Consider the following 27,667-nt stretch of genomic DNA (forward strand, 5'->3'; position numbering starts at 1 on the left):
TATATCAGTAATTATTCAATTCGTTTCGTAAAGAATAGTGTACGGATATTTATAAATTTAGGATTAGATAAAATTACCGAGTAATATTGAGAGTAATACGTTACCAGTTCCAGTAATATATTTACCTCCAATTATCTCTTCTTCTTTAGCTTCTTGATCAAAACCATGCTGCTCTTTTTCATTGTTTTGGTCTTCATTTTTAGCTCCATTATTACCATCATCATCATCTTTGTCACTTTTTCCATTCTTGCCTTGCTTTGTCTTATCAATCATTCTGTCATCATCGATTTCTTTCATGTTAGCCTCCATAACTTCATTTTTTCTAATGACATTCGCATCCATCTGCCGCATTTCCACTGACGTTGCTACACCTCGCGCAATTTTACATGCAATATTATGCTCCAAGCTTGATTTGGTGGAAACAGTTAACTTATTTTTTGCACTGCCAATAATTATTCTAAAGGGGCACTTGACTTTTCTACTTTTCCTGCTTTCTATACTGATATATTTTCCTGAGTGACAGCACCCGTAATTCATTGTCCGATACACTAAATTTTCTGTATTATCTTTTTTGCACTGCGATTTCACTAATTTTATGTCATTTTCATTTTCAAACAGCTTAATGGCTTCTTCCAATGCAGCAAGGGTTAAAAATTCGAGACCCAGCATCTTGACGACAAAAGCAAGTCGATTGTGATTAAATGTGGTGTGGAAACAAACAAAGCATGTACGACAATTACTGCCAACTATTTGGCACGTGGTTAAAAATGTGTTTTTGTACAAACTGAGTTAAGAAAGCTCGTGCATGCACGATGCGCTTCTTGCACATGTTTTTCTCTTCGGTAGTGCGGCCGGCGTCGAGCAGAGGTAGGGGAAAGGGAAGAAGAGCGATAGAGAATGAATAAAAACGGAGAACTCGCAGACAATTCTGCGCAGGAGGTCTCTCATTGGCTGAGCACTTGCGCGTCGTTCAAACAACAACTCAAACCTAAAAACCCCCAGCGTGCAAAGCCCGAACACATCAACCCAAGTACTTAATCTCCCATAACCCAGTGTCTTTTCTGCCAGCTCGTTTATATATTTAAAAAAAATGATAACATCCCGAATAGCCAATACCCAATAAAGCGCTTACTATCAGTGCGTTTAGATTTTTTATAAAATAAAAATATCCCGAACAGCTAATCCCCAGTGACCCGACGCGCTTACTAGCAGTGTGTGGCAGGAAGCACACTGGGTTATTGGGGATTAAGTACTTGGGTTGATGTTTTCGGGCTTTGCACGCTGGATCTTAAAGTTTGAGATGTTTGAACGACGCGCAAGTGCTCGGCCAATGAGAGACCTCCTGCGCAGAAGTGTACGCAAATTCTCAGTTTGATATCGGAGTACTGCGTATAGCTTCCCAGTTTCTCTCTCCTCTAAAATTGTCAACTTCTCTCTAACATTGCGTGTACTTATACTAATTTGTTATTTATACTTTAGTGATTACTTAAGTTTATTTATTAGGCAAGTGCAAGTTGGAAGTATTCTTACAAAATATGTTCGATGATTATCAAGAAACGCAAGGTATGTAGAGTAAAAGATATTTCTTGCTTCGATAATAAATTAATGAGTAATAAATATGTAAATGCGCCATGACAATGCCCAATGACTATCAGATGAATTTTTTAAAACTATCAATAACAATAATTATTTGTTTTTAATTCTTTGTTGTTAAATCACAGTGCTGACATAAAAATAAAATTAATAATATTTTACAAAAAAATTTTAGATCAATGATCTTGCAAACATATATTCTAACCTAAAAATATTTGCAGTAGATTAATTTTATTTTTCTTGCTTTAAGTTGACTCTTATTTTGCGAAGACTTTAAAGAAAAGTAATGAAATTTATTGTAATAACCTTTAGTCTCTTGTTTTCATTTGTGGACCTCGTACAATAGCGTTACAGAAATTATGTTGCTTATTATTCAAAGAATTAATTGTTAATGTTAGTTTGTTGCCAAAGTCCAGAATCTAGTCAATAAAATAATTATTTAGTTGATGAATTTTTTGGTCATAATTTGTTCATTGTTTATTACTATACTATAGTTTATTACATCGCAGTACGCTGAACGGAATACATTTGAACTTTATTAAAAACAATTTTATATTTTATTTGATAAGTATTTTTTTTTTTTTTTTTTGTAGAATACAATGAACAGTATTTCTTATATACTTACGAGGAAAGCCTAGCAAAAATACATAGTACTTTTAACAAGGAATTGAAACGTTCACAAGATCTAGAACAGAAGATGACTGAAAAGTTACATGGATCTTGCTGTGATGAATGTGCAAAACTTGCAAAAACATACTTTTTGACCAGATCTGACAAGTCTCTGGTCGATAGTTTCAATAAAACAATGAAGAAAATACGCTCTTACATCAATACAGAATTAAAACGTAGTGAAGAAATGGAAGATAAACTTACGAATAAATTGATAGGGTCTTGCTACAAAATATGCACAGAAATGGCAATGGAATATTTCACGGCCAAACAATACTACTGTGCGTAATGCAAAAATAGTATATTATTTAAAAAAATTAAATAATACTATACCACCTTTTACTGTAAAAATAAAATGTTTCATTATGCAAATATTACAGACGACTATTGCGTTTTTGTACATACATATTACAGTGTAATAATGTTGTATTTTGACTGTATCTCTGGACGAAGCCGTAAATGATGGACAATAACTAAAAATAACATATAATCCAGATGTAATATATTTTGCATCAGTTACAAAAATTGATTCATATCATGTTAAAGACCAGTGCTGTTCTTTTGTAATTATATAGAAGCTCAGACTTTCCATACATGTTTGTTACTAAAAATGTTAATTTTAAAATTTGTTTAAGAAGCTTCCTAACTGGCATTTTTGTGATTAAAACATTCATTTTAATTTCCAAATATAGTCGCGTACGCAGTTTCAAACACCTCTATGCCCACACGTAGTCGCGTACGCGGTGAGTCGCGTGGACGGTTTCAAACAATGAAATACAAAAGATAGTCGCGTGCGCGGTGAGTCGCGTACGCGGTTTTAAACACCTCTATGCCCACACATAGTCGCGTGCGCGGTGAGTTTCGTACGTGGTTTCAAACACCTAAATGCCGACACACAGTCGCGTACGCGGTGAGTCGCGTGCGCGGCTTCAAAGACCGAAATGCAAAAGACAATCACGCACGTAGTGAGTCGTGATTTATTATTTACCTGCTTACAGTTGTAGTTTAGCTAAATAATTTACATTCTGGAAAATTTTTACTTTAAATACATAAAGAGAGAATCTAATCAATAATTTCAAAAGTGTACAATCAGAAAAAGTGCGGGGGGGGGTCGCGTTCGTGGATTTATCTGAAAGTAAACGAACAGTATATACATCGGTTCAAAGAGAAGTGAAGTTCTTAATAGTGCTAGACCTCTCGTGTTTCTGTAATTTATTGAGAAATTCGATATACACTATTGAAGACTGAAGTATCTATGTTTTAAGTTTCTATCGACGCGATTATCGTCACTGAGATTCAAGAACATCTGTTTATTTTTTTATTGTTTACTGGTTTTAAAACAATTTGTTATGCAAAAAAATGGCAGGACAAAAAAGTAATGGTGTGTGGATATTTGATGGGTACTTATATCATGAGAAGTACCCATATAAAACAACAACGTAAGTAAAGTTTGATTCTTTTATTGAGTGATTACATATTACTATTATTATTATTTGTACAATCCTCTAAAATTACAAGCATATAACTAAACCGATTGTACAGGTTCCAACGTACGCGGACACTTTATTCCCGCATAGTAATAGGTCTCCCACGCGAGTTCTAGGGAATTTTTTTTTTAATAAGTTTTATTTTATATCAGTAACACAGTGCACAATGCATTTAATTTATTATTTTATAACTAACATAATTTCTTAGCGTGCTTTTTACTTATGTGCCAAGTTTGGAAAATAGCTAATGACTAGTCTTTTTCGCTGAGTAATGTTTTGGCTATAAAAAGACAATTGAGGAATAATATCTTAAACTAAGGGTGGAATACGTAATAAATATATACATAGTAGTTGTTGACACTTGTGCGCATCTCCTCCAGAGGAATTACCCGGCCGGACGCGCATCTGTAGCGAGGACTACTCACTTCCAGTCCTCTTAAAGTCCTCTCGAAAAATCCTCTTAAGTTTCTTCCCTACTCTCTAAAAGTCATTTCTGTTCTCTCGAGTCCTCACTGATGCAATTTACAACTCTAATGTGTAGCAGTTTTTGACGTTACATATTATTTATATTAACATACCATTTGATCACTGAAAACTGCTAAATTCGAAGTTTCCTATTTTTTAGTAATAATAACTTCAGTTATACATTTGTACAATACGCCATATACATGCGCGCGCGCGTTAAGTTTATTCATTACTTTTAATGATTTATCAATTGATCTGTTAATTTCACCCTTATAAGTAAAAATTATCGGTCGACTTCTCGAGTCATTTTAGTGTTTCTAGTTTTCTGGTGTCCTTATTCTCGTAATATCACTTCTCTTAGACCTACCTCAAGTATACTTGTTTCTCTCATCAGTCCTCTCAATACTCAGGGTTCTCTTAACACTTTTGTTAAGAGTACTGGAGTGATTATATAGCGTAGCGAATGCTTCATTAACAAAATAAATTACATGTAGTTTTTTTTTTCGAGCGAAGTAAGATTTTTTAGATTTTATTTCAAATTAAAATTTCGAATCGCTTCATTGATTGAAACAAACACAAGATGGCAATAATTTTCCTGCTAATACGGTTCCACGATGTATATACTTGCACAATATCGCTTCAATAGCAATTTGTACCAAATGACATCATATTCGTCGCCTACCTAGCTATATATGCAATAAGTTGTAATACATTACATTCCTGTCATTTTTAGATATCCGCAATGCATTAAGAAAGGTTGCAAAGCACGTGGCAAGTTCAAACAAGGAAGATTTACTCGAAATGAAACGGAACATAATCATTCTGCTGATCCATTGTTGTTGCAAAAAAAATGATTTAAAGATATTCTCTTTAACAATAGCGTTGTTCACAAAGTCACTCCGAAGCAAGCTTGGCAAACATCAATGCTAGAGTAAGTTTAATTTTATTTTGTGACATCTGCCATAACATTAAAAAAAAACTGAAAAGCTCAGGATACTTTGAATTTACATATTATTTAGTTCGAAGGGAATTTAAACTTACTTTATGTAAAATTTGAGTGCATATTCTGCATACCTCATACTATAATATTTCAAATTCATAACACTAAGGAATGATTTCTTCTTTGTTTTGTATACATTTGAGTTAAAGGATGTTTTTTACAGCATGAGTTTATTTGAAATAAAAAACAATTAAAATAATAGCAATAAAAAAAAGTTATTTTTTATAAATTAAGACGAAGAATAAAAAAGGTCACGTAATATCTTTTTCTTCTTGCAGGCTTCATTTTTCAGTTACACACGAAAATACGCCCGAAAACAGTGATTTTTTATTGAATTGTTTATTTTCAACTACCTACTATAAAAATCGTGGTTGTCCATTGTTACAAGCATAATGTTAGTGCGTAGGGTCTTTACCACTTAGGCTATATCTTAATAATTAATTCAGAAAAAAACTGATTTTAGGAACCCAACTATTGCTTCCGAAGTCTCATATCCGACTATAAGAAGGAAAATACAGCGTTTTATTAAGAAACGGAAACCTAACGCTACAAAAGTTGGTGATACGGCGCGAACTTTGTCCGGATGTGGCCATGTTATGATGACTAAACCTGAACAGTTTACGTATGGTCCCAATAAAGAGTTTCAGTTAAAAGTCCACGGAAAAGACTTTACTTTTGAGAAAAAAGGAGTTTAATAGTACTAACTTATATATTTTTGATGATGACTTCTTCGACAGTTGTCTCCCATACACGAGTATGATTTTTGTAGATGCCACCTTCAAAGTTGTCCCCCGGCTCTCTGCGGCATATCAGTTGTTTACGATTATGCTGAAGACAGAACACGCTGGAAAAAAGATGGTAAATATATGATTGTTCTTATTACGAATATAAAATCGTCTAAGCCTAACGGGTGCCCAGAGCGATCGCGATGCAGTGAACTTTAATTCTAGAATTTATTAAACACATCGGTGCCGTTTGTCATGCCCTAAGTAGGTTTTTTTTATTTAATTCAACGTTTAAAATTTTTCAATCATTCTTTCCAAGTTATGTATGGTTTAAACTAGTTTATGTATGGGACTTGAAATGGCTGTAAAAAAAAAAAGAATGTCGTTTTCGCGATCAGCGGGTGTTCCTGTTGACTAAGACGACCCTTTACCTAATGTTTTTGTGAGTATTTTACACAGTTTTTTGCAGGCGGTTCCATCTTTTTTTTGCATAATGTCTAATAAAGCTGAAGAGTGCTACGTAAAGTTGTTTGAGTATGTAAAATCAAAATTTCCAAACTTTTTACCACGTGAATGCTCATGTGACTTTGAAGTGGCTATCAGGAACGCCATAGAAAAAGTATACCCATCATCGTGGTAAGATGTTGCTACTTTCACTATGCACAAGTAAGTAGTGTAACGTAGTAAGTTGCCATGTATTAATTAAAAATGTATACAACAGAATGAAATAGACTAGCATTATTTTTGGTATTTTTAACTAAACATACACACATAAAAATCTGTGGAAGTATTAACTATAAAATTTAAAGTGATTGTTATTTATTTTTAGGCACTTATTTATAAAGCACAAGTTTTGAAGTTGATAAGTAGAACCAAAAATGCCATGAATAATCCGGAAATATTTGTTGCAATAAAGTGTTTGATGGGATTAGCTTTACTGCCTGCTGAAACAATCATTACAACTTTAATGCAGATTAAAGAACTGTGTCAAGAATATGGAAAATACTTTGATAAATATTTGAAATATTATGAAAATTTTTGGTTGAAGAAGTGTGGTACAAAATATTTTTGTGTACATGGTATGTGTGAAGACAAAACGAATAATTACGCTGAGGCATACCTCAAAGATCAATGGAATGCATCGGTACCTAAGCATCCAGACATAAACGTATTTGTTGGTAGGTATCTAATTCATATACTAACTTGAAACGTTAAGCACTGTTACTATAAAAGTGTTATTAACAAGTATGTAACATAAGAGTTCTGTTGTTTTATATATTTTCCATGAAGTATATGCTGTATCATAAAACCAAATAAGGGTATTTATTTAAAATCGGATTTACATTTTCGTTTATATGTATAAAACATACAAATATTTCCTAATAGAAATTTTAAATTGTAATTTTGGTATGGGACACGACAAGTTTTCCAGATTTTTTTGATAAATTTATATTAACGTAGATTAAAATAGTATCGAGTTTTTTGAGTTTTGGTCTAGTCACTGTAGAGTTAGGCTTAAACATTTCTAGTAAACTTCGACCTTTCATAATGTTAAAAAAAAAAATTTAATAGGGTCCATTACATGACTGCTAGCTATATAAAAAAAATGTTTCATAGACAATTTGAAGGTTGTTGTGCAGCAGAGCTGAGTTACCAAAATGTCCATGGACACAGGAAGTTTTATAGCTCAAGAGAAAAAAAAAAGACAACTCAAGATGAAGATGAATGTACTGTGTTTTTTGATATTCTACATGAGACTTTTACCAAAGATCTTCATTATTCAGCCGAAAAAGGGCTGCTGCACTTGTTGACAAATCTTCGATCCATTCAGAAGCTTAAAGATCAAGAGAAAAAAGTGCAGCTAACTGGATGAATAATATGAAGGTTGATGAAGTTAGCAACCACAACGTAAAATATATAAAACATGTTATCCGTTTAAAATTTGATGGAAGCAACGAAGAAGAGTTTACAAATATTTTAATGCTTGTAAGAAAAAAGTTTTTACTTGAAAATGCGTCAATTATTGTGATGAATGATAAAATATGATGATTTTTATAAATACATTAAATTTTTTATAAGTTGATTAAGATATTTTAATATAAAAGTTAAAAAGCAGAATTCAACTACACATTAGACAATAACGACGGCTCTAACGAAAAACAATGGAACTCAGAAATTCCAATGTTATTCTAAATGAAAAAATCTGAGTCCCGTTGTTTTTCGTAAGAGCCGTCGATAAGCGCTGTAAGTATTACTGCTTTGCGTGCGCGGACTCACTGTTGCTGCATCCGCGTATACGCGGTTCGATGCTGCTCTAAAGTGGGTGCTCCGCGTGCGCGGACTGTCTAGCTGTTGCTGCATCCACAATCCGCGCACACGGTATAAGGTATCTACATAGGTATTGAGTTTCACGTGCGTGGACTTCCACCAGCTGTTGCTGCATCTGCAGTTTGCGTATACGCGGTACGATGCTGCTCTAAAGTGGGTGCTCCGCGTGCACCGACTGTCCAGCTGTTGCCGCAATCTGCGTACGCGGTATAAGGTATCTACATAGATATTGAGTTCCGCGTGCGCGGACTCTCCCACTGTTGCTGCATCCGCAATCTGCGTACGCGGTTCGATGCTACTCTAAAGTAGGTGCTCCGCGTGCGCGGACTGTCCAGCTGTTGCTGCATCTGTAATCCGCGTACGCGGTATAAAGTATCTACATAGGTATTGAGTTTCACGTCCGCGGACTTCTACGAGATGTTGCTGCATCCGCAATCTGCGTACGCGCGCATATTTACCTTCGCCACATAAAGCAAAAAAAGTCGAAGTGTACACCAATACAACTCAAGAGCAACAAGCAAGTCTTTTGTTGTTGATGCTCGACTTTACACCTACAGCAATTAAAGATTCAATGAAGAAAAAAGCCATTGTAACCGAAAAACAACTGATAGGCAAAACACTTACACACAATTTTTTAGATAGAAGTGTCAAAATTGCTGTTTTAGAACCCTACTCTACACCAGAAGCTTTCACAAAACTGGGCAAGCTGAAACAAAAGCTACCAAAAAGCTTTGCTTGTCCCATTTGTGCACATGAAGCAAGTTCAAATGTGATTGGATGCGATTCGTGTAGACGATGGTACCATTTCGACTGTGCACAAGTGACATAAGACATTGAAGTTGATATCTGGTTTTGTGATTATGTTTGAAAATAAACACTTGAAAAAAAATAGAATAAAATAAAATAAAAAGATAGAGAAAAGTTACATTTTTAAAAGATAAGATTTATATAACATACAATTTTTTACTATCTTACTAATATATAAAGCAGAAGCGCTAAAACCGTTGTAATCGCTAACCGCGAAAACTACTGAACTGATTTTGCTAAAATTTTGCATACCGATTCTTGACACTTCCTAGATGGTTTTAGTATGGTTTTTATCTTCAAAAATTTAATAACAATAGCAATAAACAAGCTCAAAGTTTTGCAAAAATACGCCTGCTTTTCACTGTAGCTCAGTAGGATCCACTAGGTGGCGTCGAGGTAAAATTTAAGCTACCCGCAATCAATGATAGTGAAGAGTGGTTATAAGTTGCCCCGCCGAGTCACCGATTTTCGTAGTCGTTTTTCGGCAGTCCTGTAAGAACGAAGGTGATTGTCGTAAAGCTGGGCATCCCGGCTACCGCTAACACTTTTCGTTCATGGACAAGCGAAATACATCAGCTGTTACCCCGAATCGCCAAAATAACCGAGTGCCACGGAAAAATAGGCGTTCGAAGCATCAACGTCTCAGGCAAAATACCAGGAGACGTCTGGCCAGAGATCAACCTGCTTCACCAACACTACCAGGTTTGGAAGCCCTTCTTCCATCCAACCTGGTCCTAGAAGAGCAAGCCAAGCAGAACAACCAGGAGGAGCGTGAGCAGACATTTCGGCTGGAAGGTTTACCAGCCTCCTCCTCAAAAGTTGATCGCGAGAGGAACTCTACGAAGAAGATATTCTTCAGGCCCACTACCCTGACTAAGAGTCAGCAGATCGTAATCCGAGAAACGACCCGGAAACGAGATATTGTTCGGCCATCTACATACCTTCCTCTAGCGCGTTCACCTTTTGCAGAGACTCCAAGGGCAAGGACGAAGCAACCTCGGGTCCAGATACCCGAGCTCCACGATCCCCGTCGACTGAGCAAAGTTAAGTGGCAAATATTTGCCGTTTATCGAACGCCCGATAAAGCGTGTCAATTAATTGACCCTCACCAGCTCTCCATCGTTAGTAAAAAAAAAAAATGAAGATAAAAATCGGCCCTTTTCAGGTCCATCAATAAATTTTACCGTAAAGTAACTTTCAATCTTATCGGTCTTTTTAAGAGCCATTAAACGTTGAACTACTTTTCCAAAAATAGATCTGCCCTTTGCGGGGAGACAACGAGAGCAGAGCTATTTGTCGTGAGTCTGGGAACCCCGGCCACCGACGACTTTCTGCACTCAAATTACATAGGCCAGAAATTACTTTCTCTCCAAGATTAGCATTAAGCTAACTTGGTCAATCACATTGGCCCTTTTCAGGGCCATTAAACGTTGAACCACTTTGCCAAAAATAATCTTATTTGTACTTTTGGACAAATGTCTTTAAACGAATTGCAACGATTCGTCCAACAGGAATCTATTTAAGGACAGCTTATTCCAAAACTAAGTCAGTCATTTACTGGCAGACATCGAGAGTAGAGCTGTTTGTCGTGAGTCTGGGAACCCCGGTCACCGACGACTTTCTGCACTCGAATTACATAGGCTAGAAATTACTTTTACTCCAAGATTAGCGTTCAGCTAACTTGGTTAATCTCATTGGCCCTTTTCAGGGCCATTAAACGTTGAACACCTGCCAAAGTATATATTGTAATTGACAAAGAATAACAAAAACAGCCTTTTTAGGGCGCGCAAAAATTGTTAACAATGCCTTAAATTGCAAGAGGGCAAATCTGGAGAAGAACTTCTAATGCTTTAAATTTTTACAACTTTAGGAGTCGAGAAACTGATGCAGAACATTCATGGAGAGTAGAACAGCAACGGCAAAATGGACGATTGAACAACCACTTAAGTGACAGATCCGCTTTCTGTTACAATCCTGATATTGATTACTTAAATCTTTCATCAATTCAAATTGGCGGAATTTCTTTTGACGGTCGAAATCCAATTCATATACATTAAAGTTATCCATGAGCCAATTTGATACTTATTAAAGACCTTCAATAACTGTGGAGCAAACTTAACCACAAAAACTAATAATCTGTAATAATCCAGCAGCAATTTTACCATCAAAATAAAGTTGTTTCGTTACACTTCTTCTGACAATAAAATATCCACTGTAGGCGCTAGTAGAAAACTAACAACTCAACACTGGCAGATATATTCAGTTGTATATTTATTAAATCACTCAATACTTAACACACAGTAGCTCTGTACACTCAACGTATACACGACACGATGCTTAAACAGCGCTGCAGTGGCTTAATTTTACAACTTGTGTGATACGAGCGCACTCCCACTATGTTCAAATCTCCTCAACTAGAACGGGCTGATAATCTATGGCCTGTCTGTATCCTCATCGCTTTGACTAACATACGCATACACCTTCGTTAGGGTGGAGTTAAACTCAGTGAAGGTTGCAAAGAAGGCTCAACCTTTATCCGACTTAGGAGTATCTGGGGTATCTGATGGGACAGCTTACATCTTCTCTAAGATAACTTATGCGCATTTGGTATCCCTGAGCTTCTAATATTTGCATGGAGACGCTTTTAAGGTAATACCACTACGTAACAAGTCTATGGATGCTGTATTTTCAGTGGTACCGAATGTACCTCCGGTGCGTGTAGCATTCTTGGTAGCCTTTAAATCTGTAAAAGCGTGAGATTTAATTATAAAAGCAAAGAAATCTTGTGGGAAAAATAAACACTCGATGTTATTCCCTGATTCCACACTAGACATGATGATAAATCTTTGTGAATTCAAATTTTGTCATTTTTTCATTTCATTAACTACTATCTCAAACAGAGTAAGTGGACAACGACTGTATTATTATCACCAGAGTAATGGAATGATAGACCATCATTACTCGCACTTTTAGTATTAACCATGCATCGTGTTATCCCTCGCACAACCTTACGTACAGAAACCGGACTGATAGAGAAGCCAGTTAGAGGTATATGAATAATGCCCTCAAATTTACTCGGAAACCAAGCTGCATGAGCACAACTCATAGTAAAGTGATTTCTTGTACCTTTGCAATAGCTTAGAATCCTGTGTACGCGACACTTTTTTGTACTATCGACTCCGGGACCGACATCTCTTTTTCATCTCGTAGGTGAGCCATGAAATCAAAGCCCGATGCCGTCTATGCTCACGGAAAGATGCATAAGCATCCAAAAGGCCAATAGTCAACTTTCTAAAAGCACCAACACAGCATTTACATCGGTTTTAAACAGCCAATTAAAATTATACAATAAGATCACTAGAGGAAGCTTCCAATGAGAGGCCTCTAAAATCACGCGTCGTAAGTGGCCGATGTATAGGAGTTGCATGAGAAAACCAGTAGTCTACATAGATATTGCCAAGATTGCAATTATGAGGCCCATCCGTTTTCTCTTAAAGTCCACTGTTTTTACAGAATCGAATACGATGTGGTCAATCCACGTGTTAGTCATCCAACGACGATACATGGTGGCGAAACTGATTAAATCCAGAGAGAAGTTAAGAAGCAGTCCCCGTAGGAAAATGTTTAGAGATATAATCATTAAACAAGATACCAATGTTAATATCGCCAGCCAGAATCAGGTTAGGGTACCTGGTGGAGCATCTAGTAAGTCAAAGACATATATTCATCACTGTCATCCAACTGTAAATACTTAACGACTCAATAATCTTGCATTGAATTTTATCTCTTACATAGCACGCCACGACACCCCCGGCACATAATCTTGTTTTTCGGTCGTAGACCTTCAATATTGTTTGTTACGTAGCAACCTATCCGAGGATACGATACACAGTGCTGAGTCGTACAGTAGTCAGCAAAGACTCAGAAATAGCAAGGAAATCAATGATAAGAATATGCAAAAGGAGCATCCAGGAGCATCCAGGAAAAAGACTTTTCCACTACTATTTAAGACACTATCAATTATACGATCAAAAGCTTCTCGTTGGTCTGGAACCAACTAAGGAAGATTTTGCTCAACGTAGTTATATAAATAGTTATGATCATAACCATGTCTGATGGAATGTTCAAAAGGATCATTAGTACAAAGTTATTGATTGGAATGGTTTCTTTTTGCACTCATTGTGGCGCTAAAAAATAAAGAGATGAAGCTCCAGGGCTCTGTTGTTCTGGTGGTAAAGTTTCCCTTGATCCACTAGAAAATCCTCCTGAATTGGTAAGATGTCTTATAATGGACGAACACCCCCTATCAAAACATTTCCTTGATAACGTCAGACGTTACAATACGCAATTCCAAATGACGTCATTTGGAGGGAAAGAAATTAGAGAAGGAAACTTTATGCCAACTTTCAAAATCCAAGGTCAATTATACCACTTAATAGGTAGCTTACTTCCTGAACAGAACAAGAGTCCGCAGTGCTTACAAATCTATTTCATGTCTAAAGCTGAATAAATTTCTATTCGGTCAGACAATGCCCTAAAAAAAACTTTGATTGAATCATTACAAAAGGTGATGCATGATTGCAATCCTTTTATAAGAACTTTTAAATCCAATTATGACTCTCGAACAGTAGATGAACTTGAAAACTTCAAATTGATTATTCATGCTGATCGAACTCCTATTGGGGAGCATCGAGGACGATACAATGCGCCTAGAGTGAATGAAGTTGCTGCATTATTAGTTAACGAGGAAAAAGGCCCTAGAGACATCATTTTACATGGTCGACATGGGCGGTTGGAGCGAGTTTCTGAGCTCCACCGATTCTATGACTCCTTGCAATATCCTCTTATGTTTGTTTTTGGAGAAAATGGATATTCTATTGATGTATTACTTTACGGTGTTCCAAACAAAACTGTTTCTTGCATGCAGTTCTATTCTTATAGGTTTATGTTAAAAAATGATCATATAAATTACCTACTTTATTATAAGAACTTACTCAATCAATTTGTTGTTGATATGATGGCAAAAATGATCACAGAACGTTTACTTTACTTGCGAACACATCAAAAACAACTGCGTGCTGAAAGTTACATTCATCTACGAGATGCAATAAATAGTGATCGTAACATTGAACCCTCCAGTATTGGACAGCCTGTAATATTACCATCCTTATTCACTGGCTCACCGCGATATATGCATGAAAAAACTCAAGATGCAATGGCTTACGTACGTGGGTTTGGGCGTCCATGTTTATTTATCACTTTCACGTGTAACCCTGAGTGGTCGGAAATAAAAAATGAATTACACAAAAATCAAAAACCTTCAGACAGGCATGACATTGTTTCAAGGGTTTTTCACTTGAAATTAAGGAAACTTATAGATGTCCTCACTAAGAAAGCAATATACGGCGAAGTTGATGCTTGGATCTATAGTGTCGAATGGCAAAAACGAGGGCTACCTCATGTGCACATACTTTTATGGCTTAAAACAAAAATTCAGCCGGATGAAATAGATAAGATCATTTCAGCTGAATTACCAGATCCTCAACAAGATCCCTTGCTATTCAGTATAATTTCGAAAAGTATGATTCATGGACCTTGCGGTGAATTCAACATGGCTTCACCATGTATGGATAATGGAAAGTGTACAAAAAAGTTTCCTCGAAATTTTGTTAAAGAAACCCTAACTGTAGATGATGGCTACCCAACCTATCTTACAAGAGCCCCTGCAGATGGAGGTCATAGTTCTGTACTTACAATTCGTGGCAAAGAAGTACAGATTGATAACCGTTGGGTTGTACCGTACTCATCCGTCTTATTACGATGTTTCAATGCACACATTAACGTTGAATTTTGTCATTCAGTGCAAGCAATTAAATATATTTGCAAATATATCAACAAAGGATCGGACCGTGCCACTTTTTCAGTTGGAAACATTGACGAAATTGCAAACTATGCCAATGGACGCTATATTTGTTCCTCTGAGGGATTTTGGCGTTTTTTTGACTTTGAGATTCACGCACGGTATCCTCCAGTCTTACATTTAGATGTTTACCTTGAAAATTATCAAAGAGTTTACGTAAATCAGCAAAACATTCAACAGATTCTCGAAAATTCGAGAAAAACAACGTTGATGGCGTTTTTTGAACTTTGCGTAATAGATGATTTTGCTAAAACTCTTTTGTATTCCGAAGTTGCCGCCTATTATCGATGGGACAGTAATAAGTTTGTGAAAAGAAAACGGGGTAAAGATGTTCCAGGCTGGCCAGGAGTGAAAAAAGATTCAGCTATAGGTAGAGTTCATACGATTCATCCCACCCAGTCGGAATGCTTCCATCTTCGAATGTTACTTCAATATGTTCGAGGCCCAACTTCATTTGAGTACTTAAAAACCGTTGATGGTGTTACTTACGCAACTTTCAAAGCTGCCTGTTACGCACTTGGTTTATTGGAAAATGATGATCAATGGAAAAACACACTCGCAGATGCTGCTTTGTCTGATAATCCATCTAAACTACGTGACTTATTTGCTATTATTTTAGTTTTTTGTGAGCCATCGCAACCTCAAATTTTGTGGGATATGTTTAAACAACAATTATGCGAAGATATTCTTCACTCTCGACGAATTCAACTCAACGATTTTGAAGTTGAATTTTCTGAAGAAGTGTTCAACAGAGGTTCAATTGAAGTAGAAGACAAGATCATTTCTCTTTCAGAAAAAAATTTGACTGCATTTGGGCTAAACTCACCGGTTCGAGATAAACTCTGTACTAATGATCCTTTTGAACATTCCATCAGACATGGTTATGATCATAACTATTTATATAACTACGTTGAGCAAAATCTTCCTTAGTTGGTTCCAGACCAACGAGAAGCTTTTGATCGTATAATTGATAGTGTCTTAAATAGTAGTGGAAAAGTCTTTTTCCTGGATGCTCCTGGAGGCACTGGAAAAACATTCCTAATTAATCTTATGTTGGCTTAAGCAAGATCGGCTGGAAAACTGTCCCTTGCTGTTGCATCTTCTGGCATTGCTGCCACTCTCTTTAGTGGAGGTAGAACAGCTCACTGCACTTTTAAACTTCCATTATGTGTTTTTTCCGGAGAAGATTACACGTGCCCGATTCGCAAAAATGGCCCACTTGCAAAAATTCTTCAAGATACAACATTTATTGTATGGGATGAGTGGACAATGAGTCACAGAGCTCACATTGAAGCAATTATTAGAACATTGCAAGATTTAAGATCAAACCAGAATTTAATGGGTGGCATTACATTTGTTTTTGCTGGTGATTTTAGGCAGACGTGACCAGTAATTCCGAGAGGAACTAGAGCTGATATTATTCATGCCTATTTAAAATCATCATTTCTCTGGCATTATGTAGAGTCTCTTCATTTACATACTAATATGAGAGCACATCTCTGCGGAAGAAACACGGAATTTCCAACACAGCTATTAAAAATTGGCGATGGCACGATGGAAAATGAAAACGGTTTTATCACCCTAGATCAATCCATTGGAAAACTGGTTACAACTGTCGATGATCTTATTTCTAAAGTTTACCCAGACATTAAAAATTTATCAAACAAATCATACCAATGGTTATGTGAGAGAGCGATAATTTCACCGAGAAATTCTACAGCAGAGGAAATTAACAACATTATTCTTCAAAAGTTTGTAGCTGATTCTCGAGAGTACCTCTCTATTGATTCAGTTATCGCATCTGAAGATGTTGTAAATTATCCTCAGGAGTTTTTAAACTCCCTAACTCCATCAGGATTTCCACCCCATAAGTTGAGTTTGAAAGTTGGAGCTCCGGTTATGCTACTACGTAATCTTCAACCCCCGAACCTGTGTAATGGAACCAGACTGCAAATTAAAACTCTGCGAAATAATGTTATAGAAGCTACTATTTTGACAGGTCCAGCATCAGGACAAATAGCTTTTATTCCAAGAATTCGGATGATACCAACTGATTTACCTTTTCAGTTCAAGCGATTACAGTTTCCTGTCAAAGTTTCTTTTGCGATGACAATTAACAAGTCGCAAGGACAAACTTATAATTTTGTGGGGGTAGATTTACGTTCAAACTGCTTTTCACATGGACAATTGTATGTCGGGCTTTCAAGAACTGGTGATCCACATCATCAGATTGTTTTAATTCCTTCTGGAAATAAAACTAAAAATGTCACGTATACTGAAATTTTGTGAATGAAAAAATAATTTTAAATTATATATTTGTATCTTTACAGCTTTAACAAATAACCCTTTGTTATATCATAACGTTAACATGTAAAAATCAACGGCCCTTTTCAGAGCCAATACCTATTTTATGACGTAAAGAATGCACGATACTTTTTACCATCATTTTTTTCCTTTTTTCGATATTTTCAATAAGAAGTTATTTGTTCCAAAAAGTGTTAAAAATAGATGTGAAGTTTTTTAACTGAAAACATCCTATATTATTTGTCAACACACATGTGTTTTATTCAGCGAGTCTCGGGCGAAGCCGAGACGGGGGGCTGCTAGTATTTTAAGTATTTTTATTTTAATGTATAATGTTCACATGTTCCCCTACAAAATAGTTTAATATTTTTTGTACTACAATGGGAACATTTCTACTAGCACTTGTACAATAATAAGCAAATAAACGATTCTTATACCATTTAGATTTAAGTCCAACATATATGTAAAAAATTTGTTTTGTACAAAGAAAATGTGAGCTAGCTGTTCCGCGTGCGCAGACTGTCCAGCTTTTTCTGCATCTGCACTCCACGTTTACGCAGTTCAATGCTGCTCTAAAGTGGGTGCTCTGCGTGCGCGGATTCTCCCACTGTTGCTGCATCCGCAATCTGCATACGCGGTACAAGACACCTATATACAAGTCAAATACTTCTCGCGCGTGACTTACGGACTTGCGTAAGGAATTGGGATCAGTGGAATCAGGAGCGCAATCTCTTGGCTGTTTAAGAAAATCGTACCATTTTTATATGTACTCTATCCATCTATGTGTTTATTGTATACTCATTCTCAAAGTCTGCTTGAGCCAACCTGACGGCAAAAAAACACCAATCTAGTTTGGGGCACAATGTCACCGACCTATTCGACATAATACTTACCCATCAATTAATAACATCAATATCTATAATATTGGCGTCCGACCTAAAGATACGCATAAACAGAGCAGTGTAGAAGGGTGTTCGCCGAGGCTTCGGTGGCGAAGTTGGTTTACGCACCTTCTTGGCAAGAAGGAGGCCCAGGTTCGACTTCTGGCCGAAGCGGATAACTTTTTGCACTGCCTTGTAATTTTTAATTGACAAAGTTTTTTCCCACTCCAGCGAGTTTCACTCTAAAAATAAGCGCGAAGTTTACATAGCACAATTAGGATGGAAAGAGGTCAATGTATAATAATTTGACATAATTCTCACCCATCAATTAATAACATCAATATCTATTCTAATTTCTTTTGTATATTAACACTTATATTTCTATTTTTATTGGTTTTTATAATTATTTTAGGAATTTTCGTTTTTCATGGTGTTGTGTTAAGAATCTTGAAGCATTACTTTCATTTATTTCTTCATGTAGTTGTTTAACACTGAGAAAAAAATTCTGTAGCCATTACCGAAAACCTAAGCAGCCTCTATTTTAGTAGTTAGGTAAGTTTATATAAAGTAGCGTTAACTGTAGGACCCAAGTAATTTCTACTTGGCAATAAAAAGCACACTTAGCTTAGCATCCAACAGGCATAGTTTACTTGAGACTCGAATGTTGGCTACTTGAGTTTATATTATTTAGGTTTTACAAAAGAACAGACAAAACAAACAAATAACTATTATTTATTATAATCATTTAGATAAAAATAGTATAAAAAAATGTAAACTATTTTTTACAAAATGTGGTTTGGTGATACATAAAAAGATTCATTTATTTTTGTAAGTACGCAGGGGTGAATCTGGAGTAACTCACGAACATTTATTAACACATGAGCTTCACGAGGTATTACGAGATATGCGTGTACGTGGTCATCAAAAAATATGTTAGTAAGAGGTTGAAACAATAAAAATACGTTTTCATTAGCAATAAATATTTTTGTAATTTTTACAAAATTCAGCAAGTCATCTCCCATTTCGATCACAAAAACAGCACCTACTTTAAACTCGATTTCGTCATAGCGTACATGCTTTGCTGATAAAATACGAATGGCATTGAGACCTTGAAAATAAATTTTTTAATTTTTATTGTCAATTTTATCAAAATCTTCGATATTTATGTCAGAAGTTTCCATTTTGTTCATGAGTTTTAAAAATGCTAGTTTCAGTTGACTTCTTAAACTTACAGTTTTAAGTAAATTAACTGAACTACTCGTCGTTGTAACAATTAATTTTAATTTTCTATGTTTGGATTCCATTCTCATAGCCCAAAAATGAGCTAGTGGTCCATTTTTTTTTTAAACTCGTACAATGTGTGTCATATTATGGAATTTAAATTGTAAATTTCCATATAATTTAATATGTAACGACAGAAATTCTGGTATCAAAATTTCTAATTGCATAATATGCCCGAGAACTATACTCAGAGATATTAAAATATTAATAATCTTTCTAAATTTCAAAAAAAGTTTCTAAGTTTCATTCTTTGACTCAATTTTATGACCAATTAGTAATCCAAAAAATTTTGTAAAATTTATCATTTTGCTAGAAGACATTTTAATTTTTTTTTTGTCAGTAATGTGTCGTTTTTTAATTTCCGGAATATTATTTGAAACGTAAGAAGAATTTTTATGAAATAGCACACATTATTCATGGTGTAATTGGCAGTTCCTTCCCAAACGTCATGCATCAAGTCCAACGTTATGTTATCAACGACATGAAAATCAATTAATTCGTTGAATATGCACTTTTCAATAATACCCGTTTCAGATGGACATTTTTTTTTCAATCCAATTCATAAGATTCTTTTGTTCTTATAAGTTCTAAGTCTTCTTGAGTCATTGTTTTGATTTGTTTAGTATTGGACCTGCAAATTTAGCAAGGCTTTACTAATGAAAAAGAGTTCACGAAACCTAAATCTTCATTCAACCCTTTGTTATCCTCTAAGTATAGACAAGGATAAAAATAAATTTTTACAATTTTATTTTTTATTCGAATACTTAGACCATTGCTTTGTAAGTATTCAAGTTCAGCTATAATTTTTGAAAATATCTGCTTATTTCCGAATTCTTTTCGGTCTTTTGCGTAAAATAATGTAACTAAGAATATATTATTCAGTTTTGAAGCAATGTGTGGAGGGAAAGAAGGTATTGTTACGAAAACGTCTCCTAAACTATTCTTTCCTGCGTGTGAACCCAACGCATTTTTGGGTTCAAAATCATCATAATAAATAAAAAGAGAAACAACAATGTTGTTTTTGAAACTTTGGGATTTTATTTTTCATAAATCAGCTTGGATGATATTTGAAACGATATCTTTCTCTTTATTAAAATCTTTCATGTAATTCATAGGTAATTCAAAATATCCTGGAATCTCTGGTATTATCTTAAGAGTCCAACTTTGTAGAAGATACTGAGCCGACGATTTTTTTCCAAATTTTTTGAGCTTAAACTCTTGTGGCGTAAGTAATAATCCTTTCTTAGCATATATATTAAATCTTTTGTACTCCAAATTAAAATTATTCATAATAATGATCGCATTTTTTGCATAGTTTTTTATGATCTCTAATGTTTTTTTATCAAAATCAGGGTTAAATTCACATTGCTTCAAAATATAGTTTGTAAATATAATGGTGAATTTTATTAACATAGTCATGAAAAATTGTACAATAGACCATGGTATATTTTCGTTATTATAGAAACTTAAACTCACATACAACATTTCATACTCCAAATCCACCGTGGAAGACATTATACTGCACTTTTGAGTAATTAAAAATTAAAAACGATTTCACAATGTAATTTTGTATCCTTTTTGTTTGATTTCTTATGGATAAAAGAATAAAATATCAAATATTAATCCTAAATATTAATAATGAGATCATATAATTTATAAAACTATAAAATATAAGTAACTAAAAACTTTTTTGTTAAGTTTGGATTTGTTGAGAATCTTGCTTTGATTTAAGTTCGTCTATTAAATTCGTTACAACAGAGTAAATTTTTAGATTTTCTAAATCATTTTTGTACACGTGAGCTTGCAAAACATTCCAAACAGGCCTACATTTAACTGGGAACTCAATATTCAAACTAAAGTATGACTTATAGCAGTAATCTATAGTATCTAAAATATTATTAGATCATATTGTAAAGTCAATTGAATTTACAGTCACAAAAATTTAAAATACAAGAGCTTCTTCGTTATTTTTAAGTTCTCCTTCAATGAAATTTCCTATTACGGTCAGGTACGGGCCAACTGGTCGACCAGATTCTCCACTGCTATTTATCCTTAAATCTTTAAAAAGTTGGTATTCTTCAATAGACATCTGATTAGCGATGAATAAATCTGTAATGTTTTGAGCCGTCGATCCGGTTACAGTAGTGGTTTCATCACATTTTTTTTTCGAATGACTTTTGCAAGCAGCCTTAGAAGACAAAGTAAAGCTAAGATGTGTTGCTTGCTTTCATTTATCAAAATATGATCTGAAGGGATGAACTTCTTTTTTTCCTGTGCGTAACTAATAATTAATGGACTTATTTCACGCCAAGTTGTATTAAAATTTGGAAGATCTGGGTAAAGTAAGTCAAAATCACTACACCACAGATCATGTCCAAATGATAAACGCAAGCCTTTGTATAGCAAAAATTATTTTTGTAATCTTTCTGAAAAGGTCTACTCGCAAACGTTAAAGTCCAATGCCTCTTCACTTCACTTTCTGGTGCATCATTGTTTTTGATCCAGATAAGGTCAGCTTCTTGACTATTGGACACGTTATCTGATAAGTTGAAAAATATTGAATGTTCCAAATAAAAGCTGATTTTTATGGAACCCCCCTCCCCCATTTAATTACTTGTATACATATATTTACAATGAAAAAAAAAATCGATTGAAATAAGATTGATTTGTGTAAAATATTCTTACCATACTCCAAAATTTCCTCTTTTGATATAACGCCTAGCTTTATTAGTTGTTTTCGGCAATTCAAGTACTTGTCGTACAAGGATCCACCAGTATTAATCGCTTTTCTTATTTTGGTGGCTGCTTTATAAAGATAATAAAAGAGAGCCTTTAAGTCTACGATGGTTTTTCGTGGAGTGGTAAAAATAGAGGCTAATTCATCTGTTAGTTCAAGAAATCTCTCTTTGTTTATTCTGTGGAGTTCATAAAATACTGTGTTTTACTGGTAGAATAAGTAAAATATAAGAACGATTAAATTAAAAACTTACATTAATAGTTATAATAGTAATAGTAATAATAATTCTTATTATTATTGTTAGTATTGAGTATACAAGTTTCAGAATTTTGTGTCAAATAAACAGAGAAGTAAACTTCATAACTCTGGCTCCTTATTATTAATTTTTATACTAAATCCTTGTAATACTTACATAAATGAGTAATTTTAATTAAAAATTTATATATTATATTTCAGCGTGTTCAATTTCTGGACTTTGGGAAGACTTAAAATCATGCGTTAGTTGGTTACAAAAGTTAATGAGTACTGGAAGTACTATTTTTGTTTATGTAATAAAATTTCAGAAATCTTTTGAAGTAGACACTTCAGTGATGAATAAGAATACTTTTTTTCAGAAACTTTGCTTATTAGGAGTCCAAAAAAAAAAAAATTGTAAAAGAAAAGATAAATAACTTTAACAGAAAACTCTATTATTGATGTAAAGTGAAGAAGTGAAGGCAAAAAGTACAATAAATACATAGCAACTAATATACCTGTACTTCTTTGTGAATTCAAATTCATACTTTATCAATAAACTACTTATGTTATGAGTATCTATTTTCTGATTAATCTCAAATTCTTCGAGTATTAATAGTCCTTTGTATGTAGATTTCAATAAACCATTAACAGAGAGTTTCTGAGCTAGTCATTAGAAATTAATTGATGAAAATTTTTACATATCCATATACAGGCGAATCAATCGATGATGTAAAATATATGCATACGCTCAATCCTAACAACATTCAGCATTCGTTTATCAGAGGTAATAAAAGATGGAGAAGATTCACTGGTTGATAAAACAGATACTTGGGATGGAGTAGATTTTTCAGATTGGTAAATGGAGTTTGTAAATTTTTTTTGGTACCCACATTTAATACAACTATTAAATAATTGATCTAGCATAACATCATCGATTTCATCGAAAATCTCTTTGTCTATTCCAGCACCTTATAAAAATAGCCGCAAATAACATCCAACCGTTATGAAAACGCTATGTTAAGATTTGAGGTTAGACTACTCACCTTTGAATCTCTCAATGAAATTCGTCATCTCCCACTGCGTCAGTAGATCTCTAACGAACTCATTCATCGTTAATCTGGATTTTTTAGAAATTTGAACGTTTTAATTTTGTTTGACGACACACATTATTGCATGTTTAATACGAGGCAACGCAAAACAGAATATACACTCGCGTATTAGAAAATGTATGTTTTCAAACATCTGTAGACCTACATACTCATAAATATATTGCTTTTGTAACATACACAAAAGAACACAGCTACCGTTAGTCTGTCTTAACAATATACGTAAGTATTATTGTGCTTAATCCACAATATAATATATTCTCGACAAGTCGCTATAGCGTACTATATAGTGCAGTATACTACACTCACTATAAACTGCTTATAGAACATCAGCTGGCCCTACTGTGCATACAAAGCAGACGCTACTCTTCGGAGACAAGTAACGTCTACTTAAACTTAAGTAGCTACTACGTGGGTCCTTCGCAGTCATTACCAAACTGCAATAAGCTCTTGTCACCCGACTAAGTTTCGTAGGCTCTACCGAACTTTTTTCTCAGTAAAGGAGTCAATTCTCTGTTTTGAGTAATTCATATTTTGTATCGTAGTAAATCAAAGTGGTGTCGTATACTTCTTAAGACTTATTTTCCAATTTAGATAGTAATTCTGTTTTGAAATCTTAAGTTTCTTTTATTTGGAATTGGGCAATTTCCTACTGTAATAGTAAGATCATTTTTTTGCTTACACCTGTGCCGGAAGTTCGTTGCATCCGACCCGATTTTGATCTGGAAAAAGTCTCATATCTGTCCTGTGTCCTATATGTCCTACCATATGTGTGCAGAACAAAGTGTGAAGATATTCATAGTTGTATATTTAGCGAGTATACGCAGCATCAGTAGCAGCAGTTACACTTTATACATATGAATATTTCTAACAGACGTATAATCTTTACAGTTTGTACAACGCAGAAAATAATTGGACACATTTATTTATATGGATTACTGACTATATACAACAAACAGTTTTTTTGTTATGTAGTGCACAAATGAGGTAAGGTTATCTATACATCCCCGCGTGAGCACACACACACATGGAATGACAAATATATGTAAGGAACATTAATAGGTTCTTGATATTTTATTTATGGCACAAGTAATAAAAAACCACCAAGTTTTTGCAAACACTTTTACTTTTAACTATGTCAATGTAAGCCCAACTATACTACACACTGACATTGTTCCTTTGATTTTCATGAATATGCACCAGTGTATTTATTAAATTTTCATGACTTTCACATCGCTTTTCATGCATTTAGATAAGCACGTATACGTATATGCATGTATAAGGTAACTTTTCAGGACCTTTCGTATGTATAACGTCACTATCAAGGACTTTTGCATATTTCCAGGACAGTCCTCGAAAATTTTTATGTTTAACGTCATTTTCGAGGACTGTCCTGGAATATTTTAATGATGTGCTTGAAAATACTTATGTCATTGAAATTTTAAACTGTCCTGGAAAATTTTACGACAGTCCTTGAAAGTGCAAATACTGTCCTTGGTTATTTTAATAAAGGTTACTAAAATTTTAATACATAACAATAAATATAAATGCATAAGATAAATAAGTCAAAATTATTATTTTTTAAATAAGGCTACTAGTAGAAAAGTATAAGTATTCAAGTATACTTTCATATTCATTGCATTTTAATCTAAGAATTTTATTATAAGCCGTAATCTATTATTCTTTTTTTCAACTACTTTTCTTTCATGAAGGTTTTGTCGTTTTTGATAAGATGTACTTACTCACTAAGAAAATTATTTTGTAGTACTTTAGCATGTTAAAGTGCACATAAACTTTTTTTATTTTTTTTTACCAGCCAAAATTTAAGAAAAAAATCTCTAAAATTGCAGTATTTAACATTGCTCTCACGGGCAAAAGCAATTATTCAGCCTTTGTTGCACAAATTTTGAGGCAAAAGACAGATTCATAATGGAAAGAAAGTTCAGTTGGCGAACTCAACTTTTAAGAAAGACTCTTGTATGAAAAAATATGCACTTATCAGACATTTGGAAAAAATAAATATATATATGCAAACGTTAACAGAGTCACAAGCAGGTCATGTGCTATGTGTGTGGTAAAAAACCAACCATCGTCTGCTGCCACCTAGTCTTTCCATAGGCAGCGAGACATCTTTACCAAATTGTGTCTAGAATTTATTAAACTTAAAATCATAATCTGAAACTTATTACAGCCCTCCTCAAGACCTAAAACGATAATGTTGTGCAAAATAAGTTTGTTTTTTGAAAATTTATCGAGTCTCTTTCAATTTTTTTTTATTTTTGTAATGTAAACAGCATATTTTTGAGTTTTTTACTACACACATACTATCAGAAACAAGCTGCTTTTAAGAACGTACCGTAATTTTTTTATAAGTAAGTTAATTAACCATGATGTAGTAGATGGTTGATTTCATGGACGGTTTGTACAAATTACTTTAACGCGTTGTCATATGAGAGCCCTCGCATACCTGCTCACTACCACACACAAAGACAACTGATTCTCTTTAAGAATAATTTGACGCTGATTTACAGCATAAGCAAGTAGAAAAGTCTATCAATAAAAATTAAGTAAAAAGAATTACGGAATGTATTTAAACTCGTTATTTTTTTTTTAATTTGAAGACTAATAGCATAAATACCTTTTGATATTGATAAAAAAAAAATTAAATTAACATTTGGTCATTCTTTTATTTAAAATGTATTGTAGATTTCTAAAAAGTGAAGTTGTTTAGATAGCATCAATGTACATAGTTTCGTATAGTGCCTCAGAAAGTTTAAAATCATTTTTTTACGTATAATGGCTTCTGTGAGAAATTTTCTAAGCAGATGCGTGAAAATAAAAATTGTGAATATATGTTGCAGTTTTAACCCTTCTTTTTTCAGTGTACAAGTCATTATCCAAGTTTACCTTTTTTTAGGGAACATTCTTAACTGCAGACAGTATCTAGGGTAAACATTTAATTCGCATTACTAAGTCCTTATTTACAACCTATCGATTTCTCAGAACGCAATTAGCACTACACAAAGCACATCAAGTATTTCTGACAAGTTCTTTGTATGGTCCTCATTTAAATACACGCGAGAGATAACATCAAAGTGTTCACGTTAATTTTTTTCTTAAAAGTTTTATGCACCATGATTCTCACTGTAAGGCAAATTATCCTCAGATCTTAGAAGTAGCTTAGTTACATACTACAGACGTGAGTACCTTTAGTATGTTAATATTGTATCTGATCACACGTCATTCATAAATTTTTTAAGAACTTGCTAATTACAATCGTACTGAATTTTGGCAAAAGCGTTGTTAATTTGATTATCGCCCTAAAACCTTATTTTTTTGTATCTAAAGCAGTCATTGTTAGATTAAGCATTAATTGTTGATAATGATGTTTCATTTCAAGTCTTACTTCTTCTACTAGCTGGATTTAATTTACAGTTTGCAATTGGATTACTCAGACTTATTATGACGTAATAAAAACTAACAATAAAAAGATCCAACCACAACATCCATTTTTTAAAAGCTCCAGATTATGTAACATACTCAAACTCATAAAATCTTAATTTAAAAACTGAACAACTAACAAACATATTGAATAAAAAACAGTATTGCAAAAGCATTTTTAAAGATTACTGTATCCATACTAATTATGTCTTAACCTGTATTAATTAGTAAGAACTCAAGTTAAATTTTTTTATCATTTGAAAGTGTTTATTACAGCAGTTTCACAAAACATTATAAAAAAATTTTTCCTTATCTCTTTTTTTCGATACAAAAACATTTTATACTGTAAATTTAAACTGAAAAAGTAATTGGTTATACAAAATAATAAATAAATCAAATCATTTATAAGTGAAATTTATGAGGTTCCTTAATAATGTTATTAACGTAAGTTCAGATGGTATTCAGGCTTTTTGTCGCAAGAAACGCATTAATTTTTTGTGCTTTACGCACAGCTGCACTAGATGAGACCCTTTTCTGTCCAATTTTGGCTTCAAAAAACTGAATTACATTCCTCTTTTGCTCATTAGTATAACGTGGTTTAAAGTTAACCTTCTTTGAATCTGTAAATGTTAAATAATGTTATAAATAACAGTAAAGTATTATCCAAGAAAAATTTAAGAGAGTTT

General features: G+C 34.0%; 1 protein-coding gene across 1 annotated transcript in view; it reads left to right on the plus strand.

Moving 5' to 3' along the window:
• The first annotated feature begins 9,628 nt into the window (after positions 1–9,628).
• The window catches only part of LOC149375792 (uncharacterized), a 63,296-nt gene continuing 45,257 nt past the window's right edge, over positions 9,629–27,667 (plus strand). Inside the window, exons 1-6 of the mRNA XM_089596558.1 lie at positions 9,629–10,199; positions 14,399–14,844; positions 14,936–15,095; positions 15,233–15,874; positions 16,058–16,360; positions 16,457–16,993. Of these exons, the coding sequence (XP_089452684.1) occupies positions 9,629–10,199; positions 14,399–14,844; positions 14,936–15,095; positions 15,233–15,874; positions 16,058–16,360; positions 16,457–16,993 (2,659 nt within the window). The remainder of the gene's footprint in view (positions 10,200–14,398; positions 14,845–14,935; positions 15,096–15,232; positions 15,875–16,057; positions 16,361–16,456; positions 16,994–27,667) is intronic.

The sequence above is a fragment of the Copidosoma floridanum genome, unplaced genomic scaffold (genome assembly GCF_036245765.1).
Source record: "Copidosoma floridanum isolate Cflo_tuat_1 unplaced genomic scaffold, Cflo_Japanese_pri ptg000004l, whole genome shotgun sequence".
In the NCBI taxonomy this organism is placed as follows: Eukaryota; Metazoa; Arthropoda; class Insecta; order Hymenoptera; family Encyrtidae; genus Copidosoma; species Copidosoma floridanum.